Raw genomic sequence first — 15,884 nt, 5'->3', positions numbered from 1 at the left:
ATTCCCGTAATCATTATTATTTTCTATTCCCGTAATAAAAGTAGCTAAATTTATTAGTTTAATTCTCCTTCTACTGAAGGTTAATCCCGTTATCAGGCGTAAATATTGCAGCAGGAACATTGAAATCAGTTAATACATTCGTAGATTAGAGTTTAGTGTCTTGTTTCAATTTTTTTCGAATATTTCGACAATCAAAACATGTACCAGTTTCATAAAAGAGTGCCACCTGAATTGTACCTTCGTCTAAACAACTTTAGGGAAAGTGTGGGTTAATGTTCATAAAAAGCTTGTTTGGCAATTTTGAGAGCTAGAAATGAAAGCCAGAAACAGAGTAACAACCATATACACATTACCTCATTTAAATATAAAATTCGTAATTGGAATGGCGAAATATTTCCGGTAAAACTTAAAAAATTCGTAATTGATGGCGAAATAGTTCCGGTTCTTAATACGTAGTAATTCTTACTGATTTAGCTTAGTCGTTCGTTCGTTCGTACATTCTTCATGTTGATTCAGAAACTATATTCACGGGAAATTTTTTTCAAAGCGTCATTTGTATTTTGAAGGCGTTAACAAATTCGCTTCTCAAGTGTATTTGCTCACAGAGATTAAGCGAGAAGTTTATATTTCTGCAGGCTCTCAATCGCCATCATTCTTTTACCTAATTACATGTGCGCTTTATTTTCTTTAAAGAATAAACATTTATTTCTTAATCTCATGTTTTATGAAGTAATGTTTGCATTTCATCGAGTAAGCACTGGCACTATAGCAACGTAGTGCGTGAGCTGCGCTCGGCATGCGGCTGCAATTGACGCAGTGGTGGGCGGTCGCTGGGCCTCGCGTGGCTGTTAGCTCTCGTGGGCGAAGCTCTCTGCTTGTTTGCTTTTGAGCTCCATTTTCGGTCTTGAGTGGACTGTCCTATGACAAAGTGCTTTAAGTATCTATATTTTAATAAATTATTGACGATTTGACAAACATTGAATTTTTATGTGCTCCTGAATGCACCAGAAAAATGGCTGGAGACGGGTTAGTGATAGCCGGTTGCGTTATCACCAACACTAATAAGATTTGTTCAAATATCAAGATACATGAATTCAGGCATACTGCTGTTCAATTTTTTTCAAGGGTAGAGGCATAATATACCTTTTGGGAGTGTGTGCTGTCTATTGACTGTGCTATTGCAGGAGTATGCGTGTTATTAGACCAGTATTGAGTGACCAGTGTTATTAGACCAGAGTTGAGTTCTGGCAGTGATCGAGGACGCACGTAGTGTTTGCGGGTCCCAACTTTCTCACTTCTTACTATGCCGGTTTGACTTATCTCGCGAATTTTGTACCGAAACGATTTCAGTGAAAGGTTCAATGTTAGTGCAGTTCAATCAAAATTGTGCGAATAGTGAGAAAAACGGCTAGTATTGAAAAGATCCGGTCAAATGACACGAGTTTAGATCTATGAACAAGGCACGAAATGGAAAAGAATCGGCGACAGGCCACATCAGGCCTACACTTCAGAGCCGACATCACTATGTTATGTTATGTTATGTTAGTACATGTACGACTGCTACATGGCTTGTGGTGACAACACAGCGCCACCTGCAGCTGCGTTATCGCTGAGCCCCGAGTGCGGCTTTCCGCAGTGGCTGTTACTTCGTCTGTCGCTCGTGTTCGGTGTTGTTGCTTATTATTAATAGCGAATAGAGGAGAAGTTTGTCTCCTGTTGGTTTATTTTTTATTCGATTGTGCTTCGCAGCTCGTAATCATCATAAATTCTCAAATATCGTGTCACCTACTCCTCCTTTTGCATAGTATTGTGTGTATGTCAATATTGTGTCATTGTGTAAATTTACAAGAGTTAAATGAGTTATTTTTCTCTCGCAAATTTTCTTACAATATTCTAATTCTGGACGTCTTTCTGGAACATTGTTGATCATGCAGTGATTCTGGAGGAGCTACTTTCCGTGGTTTTATTAAAAATTTTTTTCTTAATTCAGCCGATTACCGCGACCAGCCGAAGATCCCCGCCAAGCCCAACTCCACTATTTCAAAATTATGAGCTTACTCAAAGCTTAGTCATCACTATTCAGAATACTGCAGTCTGAAATAAAATAAGATATTAATTTGACCACGACGTGATCCGAGCGACGATCATTGAATTCTTGATTTCATTGCGATATTCAGTGAACCAATTGGTCGTGAACACGAGTGGACAGTCAAAACATGGGTTGCTGCGGCGTTACTGAGGCTGGTGATGTCGTTCTCTCGTGATAGCTGACTTGTATATCCGGTATCAGTGACGTTGTTTTACCATGAAAGGCACGCCTAGTATCGTCATTATTACACGTCACCGTCGCTCTGTCGTTGTCAGCGACGATGCAGAAGGTGCGTAGTATTGCACGACACTTCTGAACCTTCGGGACCGGTTCTGCATGTGGAGCTGCTGGTCTGTAATAAGCTTTACTTGTTTGGGAACTTGTTGAGCTCTCAAGGAACTGGTCTCTAGTGGCCAGAATAGCGCCCATTCAAGGATAAAGCTCAAAGTGGTTGATTTTTTTTCATAGACAACTTGCAATCGTTGCTAAATGCTGCAGCTGCAGCAGCAGTAAAAAATTTTTTTGATGATAAGCTTGCTACTTCATTGCTGTACCGAGCTTCTATATTCGCCGAACTTGTTCTCAGTCAGATGCAATTTTAATCAGATGCAATTTTAACCAAGTATCTATCCTGTCTTGTACATTTTTGAACCTATGCTCATTTATATTTCCATGCTCTATTATTAGAATTCTATGATTCACTTCGCTATTCCACTATTGACTACTTCAAACTTGTTAGAATTGCATTAATATAATTTCCGTCTTGTTAAAATGTTGCATTATTGCTTTAAAGTAGACGAAATTAATTATCAATAATAAAAGACGTCATTTAAGAACTTCTCTGTCATTCGGTTTAAATCTTGTCGCTCGACCCGATGCTTAGTCGACGAAGCTATGCAGGAGCATATGTTCAATCTTAAATGCCTAGCAAATTACGGACCAGGCAATAAGTCCAGCAGCTATCTCAATCAATCGTCAGCTCTGGAAAGATCGGGTTTCGAAGGCCGGATCCCTTGTGAATCAAGTCACGAAAAGTTCAAGAATCGGCAACAGGCCATGGACCTATTTCTTCAACGCCGACACTTCTATTCTATTCTATTCTTATTGTGATGGCCGTCTCAACTCTCACCTTCACGTCTCACGTCTCTGGCAATTAGTCGTTTTTTCTCCATCTATACTCCATTTTTTACATGTTCAAGATTCAGTTCATAGTTAAGAGCATCGATTTAAATCAATTTGCGAAGGAATTTGTACGACACAATGATGGCCGACAACTATGCGACCAATGATGCCCACTATCTGGAATCTCTGATGAATCATATTATTTATGGAGACGATTATATACGTTTTTTAGGGCATCACTTAACATTGAGTGGGTTCTATAAATGACTAAAATAAACTCGAGATTACCAAAGCCTGCATTTAGTTGCGCAACCATGTACAGAAGTCTGGAAGTGAAGCCTTGCCGCGAAGTACATTGCCAGTGTCCAAACTCACATTCAATAGAAGTACATATCTGACTTGTTGGAATATCTGCATGTCGTTGTCTCGAGAACAGGTTCACTCCTAAGTGTTATGCATCATTTTATACCATCTTTACGACGCTTCTTTACATCGCAACCGTTCATGAAAACTAATTAAGTGTTAAATATCTTAGTACTCTGGTAATGCTCAGTGTTGTTTGTGATTATATTTTATTGCGTCGACCCGCAAGATATAGCTTCAAAATATATATAGCTTCATTGACGAAAGTTACGTCTAATCTTGTTAGATTCACGTGTTTTTTCCCCAAGTCGGACAGAGTTGTGACTGAAAGCGATATAAATCATGCATCATACTATAAAGCATTGGTTATTCATAACACATGATACGTTGGGTCATTTTTAATATTAAATATAAATTTCAAAATCATAAATTCTCTTTCATAAATATCGATAGAAAAATAATGTTGGATAATAAACCATTGAATCCTTGTGTTGTGAATGAAAAGGAGTTCAATATTATGTTCTAATATGAATGCTGTTACTTTTTAAACGTTTAATGACACCTTGTCTGATTATCATCTATACAACACTCTTAGATAGATTTTGGTCCATGTTTTTTATTCTTTGTAGTAAAGTAATCCAATTCATTCGACTGGTCGTCGGATTGCTGGCTCTCGTCACATTAAGGAGTCCTCAACCTTTTAACGCTTCTTTCTGCAGCTCTCAAGTATTCTTTTCGTCACCCTTTATATTTTTTATAAAGTATTTAAAACAATTTAGGGTAAATGCACTATCAATGTACATTAATCAAAATGTTTTACTAAGGCTGATGTCGCCACCTCAGAGATCTTTCTTTGAGGTGTACCCATTATCTTAAATTACTTCGAGTAATTTAAGGTCTGTGAATTTTATTTGCTAACTGAAGAGTTTTTTGCTGAATGTTTTAGACGCGTAATACGGCATATTAAGATTTATTGCCGACTTTTCGTCCAACGTTGATCAGGTCCAATAAAGTTGTCTGGGAGCTGTAGGTGGCTGGGTGTTTTAACTTACGTTCTGAAAAATTTAGTCTAAAAGTAACAGTCTTTCCTCTGAAGAATTTTGATGTCACTCATAATTTGCATTTTTAGTCTGAAATATTATCTTGAAGGCAACTTTATTGTTTCTCTCCTACAATTTTGAATAGGGTTGTTGAATGACAACTGTGTGAAGTCAAGTGACTACTGCTATGGGATTAATTTGTTTTACTGAGGCTCGTGTTTTTCGGTGTGACTATTTAGATTTCATTACCTGCCTCAAATTCCGTGGATTTTGAAGGTGCTCTTTTAATTACAGTTCGTTAGCACTCGGTGGTGGTTAGCACGAGAGGTTGCAGCACCTCCGTATAGATAATTTTGAAATTTTCTTCGGTCTCGGAGCTGAGGCCTGACGCGCGCTTTCTTCGTTCATGTATCCTACGCACGCAACCTTGCTGCACAATTGCACACGAGTTTAGATGACGGAATGTTTTTCTAGACAGGCACTGACGATTCTTCATATTTTGGTTCATTAATATACAAAACCTCTTCGTTGCAATGGTTATCGTAATCGCGCCAACAAATTTACGCATCTTCTGGCCCTTACTATTTTTAAAATTTCACTAGAAATTTACTAATTCAATGCAGTTTTTGAATTAAATGTTTTAATTTATGGTCCTTAAAATCTGGAAATGCTCCAAACTTGCACCAAACGCTCACCTGCTTTACGCGCCAACACTCCTAGAGGTTATTTGGTGTACCACAACACTAATGTTATTTCGTTGGCACATAGGGTCAGTGATGTTTTATTTTTAGACTTCTTAGTCGTGCTGTGTAATTCATCTGTATTCTTGGCACGGACTTCTGCTACGTGTTCCCTTCAACTCTGCATGTATGATCATAATAAAAATTAAATATTGGGCACACAACTGGAATCTTTATGTCACTACATTGCGTCGTGGCTATTGCGTTTGGATTCCATATATAATTTCCTGACGCCATGACAGTCAGAATTTGAGAGCAGCTGAGGATATTTGTTCTTAAAGATAATACATACTTGGTTCCGTTGCATTGCCTTATCACTAAGATACGTTCTGTAAAATCCGATATGTGCTCCAAAATAATTTATGTGCCTCTCACCTAAACTATGCAATCTTGCAGTCAATGGAATCGACTATAGGCACTCATTCTGAATAGTTGCTACCTTTTCGTGAAAAGGAATAAGTACATTTCATTCAGTGCTTTGTCCGCATGTTGCAAGTTTTTTCATGATAGTTAAGAAGTCAGTTGATTTATTAATGACTGAAATTTTTCTTGCTGACGGGACCAATCCATTTTTCCTCGAATCCTTCCTTTCATATCCGGTTTCGGTGTTGAAAATATTTCAATGAATATTTTAATCGTTATGCATTCTAATTCGTGATGATCAATGTTGAATCGCCTTGACAATCGCATGAGGCTGCGGCATTGGTATCCTTTCCAAATTTAAATGCAGAACTGTATTTATATCTTCATTTGTGTATTAATTTTATTTTATTGTTAAACGAATTTTATTTTATTTAGGGAACTTCAAGGCAGGCGACAAGCAAGGCACGATCTTGAAGAAGCTTTGCCTCGCCGAGCAGCGAGCGCTGGAGCGCCTCATGAAAGACAAGCTCGAGCCTTACGTCCCTCGCTACCTGGGCCTGGTGAGTCTATCTTTCTCGCAGTCTACAATCTCAACTTTATGGTACTTATGAGAAAGTAGTAGTACCATAAGTAGTACTTCATGCTACTACTTATACTTAATCTAAATTATGGTACTTATTGCGATATGTACGGTACTTAACCTAAATTTCGAACTTCTGGTGTTAATGCCAACTATTGAAAATTAGATATACATAAATCAGAACGAAACTATAGAGAGAAGTATATTAATGGACATTTATTTAACGCGACAAATTTGTGCAAATCGCAAAATCAAAGCGCTGTTTTTCATTTCGGAACTTTGTTCAATATTGTTTAATATGGACTGCTCAACTATTTTAAAACAGTGACAGAAGCTAGGGTGGTGTACCTGAAAATTGTTTTTAAGTTGTGAACTCAAATTAGAAATTTGAATGTGTTAGATCAACGACACAATCTATGTTGACGAGTCTCGCCTTCTTCTTGTGTTCATTGATTCCCCTTGCAGCCATTGCGGAAGCTAATATATAGTTGATATTTTATTATCTAGTGAATTAATGTCGTTGATTGTGCCCCAATATCATATTTCCCTGCTACGGTTTTATCACATCTCATAGTTGATGGAGGTGAATTCTTGTTCGTCACTGAATAATCTCTTGCTAAATAATACCTATACTCCCAACTTGGAGCTCCACCTGTGCATGCAGCTTGTACAGCTGCCTGAGATATAATCACGCTATTTGTAGTCACCGCTGCACCTCAGCAAGCCACAGAGATTGAAAGTTCCATTCTCCAAGAAGAGGCTTCGAGAAAATAACAAATGAAACTTTTCAGAGGAGAAATAATTCCGTGTTCATCGAATAAACGTAATGGAAGTCGTTAAGATAAATGCTTATTATATTACAATATAATTAAGGAATTATCACTTTGCTTTAAACTCAAGTTGAATAAAAATTTCAAATCAAAGGTAATAACATCTAAGTACAACATATTTTCATTGAAAACTTTTCGATGGCCAGCTTCTAAACTCCAATAATACAAGTATCATCGTTGGCACTATCCAATTTACACCGAAGAGACAGAAACCCAAGTAACCTGATAAACGGGTTAGAAAAGGTAGAAGCTACCTATCGATGAATAATTTACAGCGATTAATAAATTTAAGTGTTTGTAAGACTAGGTTTTCTGTTAAAAATATGTCGCGATTCTGAGATCCGTTAATAAAAAGCGCCAGAGGTAGGCCGAACTCAAATCGCTTTCGGAAAAGGATCGTAGCTCTGTTTAACGTGAATTCGCTAAGCAGAATGAGGCGGGTAGGCAAGCAGAAGCTCACAACGATAACTCCTGCCCTGGTGTTCGGCCAGTCTGATGTAGAAGATCGAGATGTCATTACGATTTATCACGACGCGCATTGCACGCAACTGTAATAATAAACAAAAAATATAACTCTGTACTCACTGCAGTGAGTGACAAGAGAGCGCATTTTCTCGTCGACGAAAACTTGAAGTCACGGATGGACGGACGGACAGACGGACATGGCGAGCATAATAGTTCATTTTTTCATAAATGAGGAAATGCGCTAAAAAGACCCGCATCCGACAAGATAACCTCCGTATACCTGATCTCTTAACCTATCTTTAAATGATTGACCCACAATATACCTATTCAAGTTAACATTCGAAAACTATTTCATTAATAGAACATTTTATTCGTTTGACGTAGTTTCGATTTCGCAACGAAAGTAAAGTAACCTGCAACAGATTTCCCTATTACAAACCCTACTACGTTTCACCAATTCACCTGAATCAATTATCATCAAATCTTGCGAGTATCAAAATAACTAGGCGATTTTCTAAAGTTGTTTTTGAGGTTGAACAGAGGAAAACCATTTATTGCACCTTACCCAGCTTTTACTCCGCGTAAAAAATAAAGTCATATGGATTAGATATGGTAAACAAGAAATACCATCGGAATGTTCACTTGCATATATTGTCGGTCAATAATTTGTGAAAAGGTTTCCTCATCAGATGTAAGGATGTAACTCCCGCGCGGATACGGCCTTCCATGGATTACGAGTATATAGTTATGCGCAGTGCGTATTAGTGTACTTCAAAATGACTTGCCCATCCGCCCCATCCTGCTGTGCACCATCTCGACGTTCCTGTTTCTTGAAGCTATTTAAGGATTTAACGCTCCTTCAAGGAAGTCTCACATTCCAGAATTTTGTCATATTTTCAAATGAAAATCTTGTCATATCTGCGCCTGTAGTTCTTATCCATTAGAAATTCTTCTGTATTTTAATTTTACTTGCCTGTTTATCTGACCAATTATGGTTTTAATCTACCGTGTAAATTTGATCTTTCTATTGATTAAAGTTGTTCTCGAATCGAAAGTTTAAGAAAGGAATTAACCCTCTACCCTCTGTCATGAGCAACAGGAGCAATATTGTAACACGAGCCTATCCAAAAAGGATACGTTGCTAGTGAGCGCAAAATGACTTGCACTGATGGTTGCCGCCACGTACGTCAACTTAAAATGTTCTCTGTTGCGTACAAACGTCCTCAGGTTGCTACACTCGATAGTTTACGTATAATTTAAGTTGAAAGTTACTTTAAAATGTTCTCTGTTGCGTACAAACGTCCTCAGGTTGCTACACTCGATAGTTTACGTATAATTTAAGTTGCAAGTTATGTTCCCGGAGAGTGACACTAGGTACGGCGTGAGGGTAAAAGCTTTTAGCGAGCGATTTGATGTTTGTATGTTTCATACTGAACCTTCTCTTGTCCCTTCAGGTGGACAAAGGAGACCAGGAACAGTACCTGGAACTGCAGGACCTCCTGAGCAACTTCACGGCACCTTGTGTGATGGACATCAAGATGGGCGTCCGAACCTACTTGGAGGAAGAGCTCGCCAAGGCTAGAGTCAAGCCAAAGCTCAGGAAGGCAAGTATAATCTTTCTTTTTAACCACATACGCAAAATCCCTAGCGTTTCTACTAGTGCTAATGGATCTTGTGCCTAGAAGTAAAAGGGATCACCCAATGTCTTATTTTCACATTGCCATTGAAGAAGCTATGCCCTATGCATTCAACGGCAACATAATGTTGTTCATATTATTAGACTACCTTGCAAAAGTGTCATTAATTCGCAAGATGAATGGGCTAAGTTAATGCTTCTTTTCATTATCAACTCTGATGAGAGGGTGTCATTATGACTGTTCATAATGAAAATTATGTTGTTATGTCAGGACATGTTCGAGAAGATGGTCCAGATCGACCCTAACGCTCCGTCAGACGCCGAGCAGCGAGCCCAGGCCGTCACCAAGCCAAGGTACGCAAGAGAAACGTTGCCGCCATGCATCATTCGTGGTGCGTATTTTACTAGGCGATTTTAAAATTTTTTAACATTCTATGAATAGAATGATCTCCTATGAATAGAGTGATCTCATATCGAAGCGAGATCTTCTGTGTGAAGAGCTTTCGATTGATGCACGTCTCCCTATGTGGGACGCTTTCTCGTGTTACGAAAATGATAGGAACCTGCGAAGAAATTTTTTTTTCTTGACTTACTGGTTGACTACTGTTGCAATAACTGCACATTGTTCAACAGTTCTACAATAATTTCCCACTAGTTTATGTTCTGTATACTTTTAATTGTCTGTTTTGATCGAATTTATTTACTAAGCGATTCGTCACTCATCCCTGTGACCGTTTTCATTCCAAAAATATTTATTAATTATTTTACTCCTCCAAGCTCTTTAATTTCCTATCGTGAGTTAATTACCATACTAAGAAGAGCTGTATTGTATATAATATATAGGGTATAGAGTAATATAGTATATTTAATATATTATCTATTGGATAGATTAACATATTGTAAAGCTAGCTGCACCACACGTTACAGGTACATGGTGTGGCGTGAGACGATCTCCTCAACAGCGACTCTGGGCTTCCGCATCGAGGGCGTGAAGAAGAGCGACGGCACCTCCAGTAAAGACTTCAAGACGACGCGCACGCAGGAACAGGTCCTTGAATCACTCGCGTCCTTCGTCCAGGGATACGATCACGCCCCCGTGAGTCTTCACTGCACTGTAGCCATGCCAGGATGCTGTAAAGATTTATTTGAAAGAGGATGGATTGTAGGTGATAACTGTTGGCCGCAAGTCTGCTGAATGTCCAACAGTAATTAATTTTGTTTACAGAGTGTCAATAAATGTTTAACGAGTTTCTTTTCAACTATTGTTGAGCGTCTCCGATTTCTGAACTATTTTCAAAAATATAAGAGTTGTTTTAGTTCAAGATATTCAAATTACCCGCTGTTTATCACATTGATCAAAATAACACTGCAAAGCCCAGGATCAATCTTCATATTATTTCTGTTGCAGGCTCGCTATTTGAAACGTCTTAAGGAAATCCGTGCCACTCTCGAGAGTTCCGAGTTTTTCAAGTCGCATGAGGTGAGTAGTGTTGTGCCACTTAACAAGAAATGCTTGTTATGTTGGACTCGAGTTCTAAAATGTAGGTTGGGAGATTTTCACGCGTACAGTGTTCTTCATATGCATCGTAATAACTGCTTGTGCGTGAAATTTATTCATTACCTATACATTTTCATATTCAGTCTGATTTTTTTTCTTTAAATTTCAGGACTGTTAATGATGAAGAATCTAAAACTGTAAATTGTTATTTTGAAACTCGGTTATCTCAATTATTATTGCTGTTCCGCAGCTGATTGGCAGCTCGTTGCTGTTCGTGCACAACGAAGACGACGCCGTCGTGTGGCTCATTGACTTCGCTAAGAGCATCCCTCTGCCTGACGACGTGGTCGTCACTCACAAAGTTCCGTGGGTCGAAGGTTCCCACGAGGACGGCTACCTTATCGGGCTAGACAACCTCATCGCTCTCATGACAACCCTCGACTCTCAAGTCAACCAAAGTAAAAAAGAAGCCACCGAACACAGCTCCTCGAGACGAAGCTCCCATAGTAATAACCCTCTGGACAGAGTAAAAAATTCTGTATCTAAAATTCAGACGTTACAAAATGATGTACTCAAAGGAGCCGCTCACAGACTCGAAAATCTTCAACTAAAAAATAATGATTCTGGAAAAATATCAAACTCCACATCTTTAAGTAACAGCTTTAAAGACGCATCTTCTCCCAATTCACAGACGAAAGATTCTTCTATAGTAAACACTAAAGTTTTATCCGAAAATGATAGGAACACCGACCTTATATCTGTTAATGATTCTAGTATCGGTCCAGATTTACGGACAACGGGCGGTGTTAGTTCGTCATGAGATTGAGTCACGAGAGCGTGACCTAAAGTTACTATGCATGCGTTATTGTGACTGAACGTGACGTGTGTATGGGATGAGGCAGCCATATCGTGCCGTTCTAATTACATCCGCTATATTTTTATTGTAATTTAAAGCACGCATAATAGTTGAACTAACGTAAGTACTTCCTCTAGTCGCTTGGTACGGCGAAATGGAAGCAAATGAGCTGTGATGTATCGCACGACAATGCAGTATTTGAGACAAATGCAGTGCCTTCATCCGAGTGCCTTAAAATTTGCTAATTAGTTAAAATTTCTCGCTAGTTGAATGAAATTTAAGCTTTGAACGTTGGCCTATGTTTTTCCTCGTCCTCTCATTGCGCTGCATTTGTATCAAATCCATATATTTAAGCTGAAATAGGTTACACGTCATGGAACAGAAACCGTAAATGGAGAAAATAAAGAACAACATAGAATAAGGGCACAAGTTTTACTAGCTCTATCATGCTAGTGTTGAAAACGTGTAGTGCTGTGTGTTTAAGTTGAATCTCGTAGGCGACGTGTATTTGCTAATATCGTTTCGGTCTGAGGGCATCTTGGATCGATTTAATTCTAAACAATGCGTCTATCTATTTGCTCGGGTTCATTTTATTCGCCCGAACTCGTTGATTGGCTTTCTTGCTTTGACTCTGTGAGTCCATAGATATGAATTAAAGTAAACTTCTGCGTACCTTTTATCCTTTAGCACTGGCGTCACTGGGTTTTGAAGGCTGAGAGGGCTAAGGCCCCAAAGATTTATTATCATATTCCAGTTAATAATGACTGGTTGCATGAATATTTATTAAAGCTGAAAATCAGGCCGAAATATATTGAATTTTTCGGCATTTTTTAAAAGAAAATTATTAAACATACAATTAGTTAGTGGGCTTTAGAATATTGTAGACGAGCGGAGGCCCCCCTAAAATAGGCCTAGTGACGCCACTGTCTCTCGAGAGGCTGAGGTGCATCTGCAAGAAAAGCTTATTCCACCTAACTACGGTTATCCTTAGTTTTGTATTTTTATATGTCGCATGTTTCATATCGATATTTTATGTACCGAAAAGAGACGCATGTGATCGTTTAGCACTTATTTTACAAATTGTACATGACAACCTACGTATTAAATATATACCGAAGTTTATTGTTATTATAACTACTATTCCGTGTATGTGTGTGAATACACTTCATTTATTGCTCGGACGGAACAAATTATTGACTACAAATGCAATCGTGCCGCTACACGGCTTTTCTAAATCTAGGTTTGATGCAATGAAAAAAAATGCATGCTCTATTTATACAAAATAATTCTGTTCGTTCAATAATATTTTTCTGCATCTGATTGGACATTCATTGCTATATGCGTGCAGCGAATACACTGCCTTGGTGTGCCTTACCAGCATTACGATGACGGTCCATCATATAGATGCCATTCATCGAACCCCAAATGTAAATCGATTGGCTTTAATAAAGCCATTTTAATAGAAAATTTACCATTTAGGGGGGGAAGGTTGTAGTTGCATTGGGAACAAATCTGTCGCTCATTTTAAATTGCTCTTTTTAAAATGATCTGTTCTCGGGTAAGACTGGCTTATGGGGGATGAGTGCCACGTCACAAGTTAGCGTTCTTGTCATTGTACTCTCACGGGATAGTTCATTTTTGTTGAAATGTAAAGAGATTTTCAGCAAATGTCGATGCAAATTATTGGTTGCATGGAAACGTTTTCCGAAAAATCTTTGTGTGTATGATTGACTTGATGCATCGACACGCAATCGTTTGTTGTAAGTGCTCGCAAATTTTTCTGTGACTTAGACCTACCTTCAATTAATTACACTAATTATTTCTGAATGAAATGTAATTTCTCAATTACTGCCAGTGATGTTTGAGATGTTTGAGAGTTACTCGCTACAATCGCGCTACAATTGAGATGTTTGAGAGTTACTAGACAATCGCTTAATGGTGTGTTACTCCATTCGTATTTCAGCCGTCATCTTGGTTGCTGAAAAATGAAGTCAATGACTTCCGCAAGAACGTGTGATATATGTTCCAAGCAAATGTTAGTGGTCAATTCCATGAATGTAATTGACTCGTTTTCATCACCGACGAATTCAAAGTTACGATAGATGAGTTTTTTAGAGTGGTTCCCATTTAGGTTCAGCTTTCCAGTGTTGTCATTCGTAATTCAATGTTTATCTGAAAATATAACGAGTTTCTGTTGACAATATGTGTTTCAGAAGAATCTCTCTGGATTGCATTGTCGCTCATTTTCCTTCTTTTCACGTTTTAAATTCAGGCACTCCTGGGCAAAATTTAAAACAATTCTAAAGAGAGTTTCAAGGTCAAAATATCATAGAGTAATATTTTCTGTTTCGGTCGGGATCTCGATCTTCAGTTCCCCTGAGCAATTGCTTTAATGCTCTAATGTATTCGGGTCCTAATTTAATCTAGTCTCACAGGATAACATGACGGATGTTTTGAATCTGTAAAATATGACACACTGAGTCTTTTTAGAGCTAATTATTAAAAAAATATTAAAGGTAATTATAAATTATGAGGGATAAGGGGATATCCTGAACGCTGATCAAGCTGTTCACGCTCGTGAACAGCTTGAAAATCAACCAATAACTACACTGCGATTTTAAAGTATGTGTAGACATTCAAACCTTGATCGAATTTTCTCTTCCTTGAGATCATGAGCTACTTGTACCTCGGTAGTCGAATCTTACACAAACAAACTTTGAGGAAAATATATAATATTGTACATGTGTGAGTACATCCCTTGATATCATTGACACTTTTGCATTTATACCATCCCATCTTAACAGATAACGATGCAATCACTTTTAACGCTCATTTCATATATTCTTCTGACAGCATTTGTGTTTAGTTACTATACAGAAATTAGTATAAGATAGCAGAATAAGCTTGTTTAAACAAGGTTGGTTAATGACCAGAGAATTCTTTGATTTAATGTTTAAGATCGAGCAACATTCTTCAGATGACGCTGGTTGATCGAAATGCAGTTTCAAGGAAGTAATTTAATTGATTAACGACGTTTCGAATGTGACAACATTTATTTTCAAGTTATAGGAAGCATTTAATATTGAAATCTGGGCGGAAATAAGTACATGACGCACGTAAATATGATACAACACGAAAATTTGGAACCGTCATCTGAAGAATATTGTTCGATCTTGAAAATTAAATCAACGAAATCTCTGGTCATTAACCACTCGTTTTTAAACAAGCTATTCTGCTATCATATTCAAATTTCTGCACCCGTGACCCGGAAGCAAGAGATGAAATGACAGCTGTGAGACACAAAGCTGAATTAATTTTGATGAAAATCCCATTAACCATAAGGGAACTCAGAAAAACGAAATTTGAAAACTCGGGAATCAATTTCGAATTGTCTCGGGGTCTTTCTATCGAACAACTTTATCTCGAGATCCACGATTAATTGAACTGGCTTCGTGACACCCATTGCCACAACGTCAAATCGCGAACTATACGCAGCAATGGCTCCTTCAAAAAAGCGAGAGTTCTTCATGAATCTGGTGTAGTCTATAAATTTTTCTTCAAAGAAGGTGGTAGACTTTCCTGTCACCTGAGACAAGCTCGCAACCTGATCAGGTCTCACAGTATTAAAATCGAGCAACTTCATCTCAAGACCTGCGATGAATTCAACTGGCTCAGTGACACCCTTGACAACAACATCAAACGCCGAACAATACGCAGCAACGGCCTCTCTGAAAAAGAAGGAGTTCGTCAAGAATCTGGTGTGATCTATAAATTTTGCTTCCAAGAAGGTTGTAGACTTCTTCATTTCTTGGACTACATTGGAGTAATTGGAGTAACTTCAACGACATTGAGCAGCCGTTCTTCCTGCCACATGAGACAAGCTCCCAACCAGACAAGGTCTCAAAGTATTTCAATCGAGCAACTGCATCTCAAGATCCGTGATGAATTTAACAGGCTCCATGACACCCTTGACAACAACTCGCACTGTGCTGGAGGAGCCCACCATGCAGCATCGTCATCTTGAATTGGTCTGATTGGACGGATTGGACTCGATTTCATCTCTACGGATTGGACTCCAGCTATCCATCTCGTAACTACCAGATTTTCTTAACCTTGAGATTGTTTTGGAATTATTTTTCTGGTTCTAAATTTTCGTGTTGTATCGTACTTACGTGTATTATGTACTCATTTCCGCCTAAATTTCAGTATTCAGTGCTTCCATTGAAGCTATCTTATACTAATATTATATATATTCTGCTATCTTATACTAATTGTTGTATAGTCTAGTAACTAAACATAAAT

The 15,884-nt window shown here is 38.2% G+C and overlaps 1 protein-coding gene across 3 annotated transcripts in view; it reads left to right on the top strand.

Moving 5' to 3' along the window:
• The window catches only part of LOC108680845 (inositol-trisphosphate 3-kinase A), a 115,654-nt gene extending 101,841 nt beyond the window's left edge, over positions 1-13,813 (top strand). For all 3 annotated transcript variants that reach the window (XM_018169761.2, XM_018169759.2, XM_018169762.2), the window contains 6 exons: positions 6,153-6,277; positions 9,047-9,196; positions 9,500-9,582; positions 10,156-10,324; positions 10,637-10,708; positions 10,977-13,813. In XM_018169761.2, coding sequence (XP_018025250.1) covers positions 6,153-6,277; positions 9,047-9,196; positions 9,500-9,582; positions 10,156-10,324; positions 10,637-10,708; positions 10,977-11,546 — 1,169 coding nt within the window. In that variant the 3' untranslated portion in view covers positions 11,547-13,813. The remainder of the gene's footprint in view (positions 1-6,152; positions 6,278-9,046; positions 9,197-9,499; positions 9,583-10,155; positions 10,325-10,636; positions 10,709-10,976) is intronic.
• The last annotated feature ends 2,071 nt before the right edge of the window (positions 13,814-15,884 follow it).

The sequence above is a fragment of the Hyalella azteca genome, unplaced genomic scaffold, assembly GCF_000764305.2.
Source record: "Hyalella azteca isolate HAZT.00-mixed unplaced genomic scaffold, Hazt_2.0.2 contig10761, whole genome shotgun sequence".
Classification (NCBI taxonomy): Eukaryota; Metazoa; Arthropoda; class Malacostraca; order Amphipoda; family Hyalellidae; genus Hyalella; species Hyalella azteca.
The sequence above is the reverse complement of the archived record's forward strand: the minus strand, read 5'-3'. Positions and strand labels throughout refer to the sequence as shown.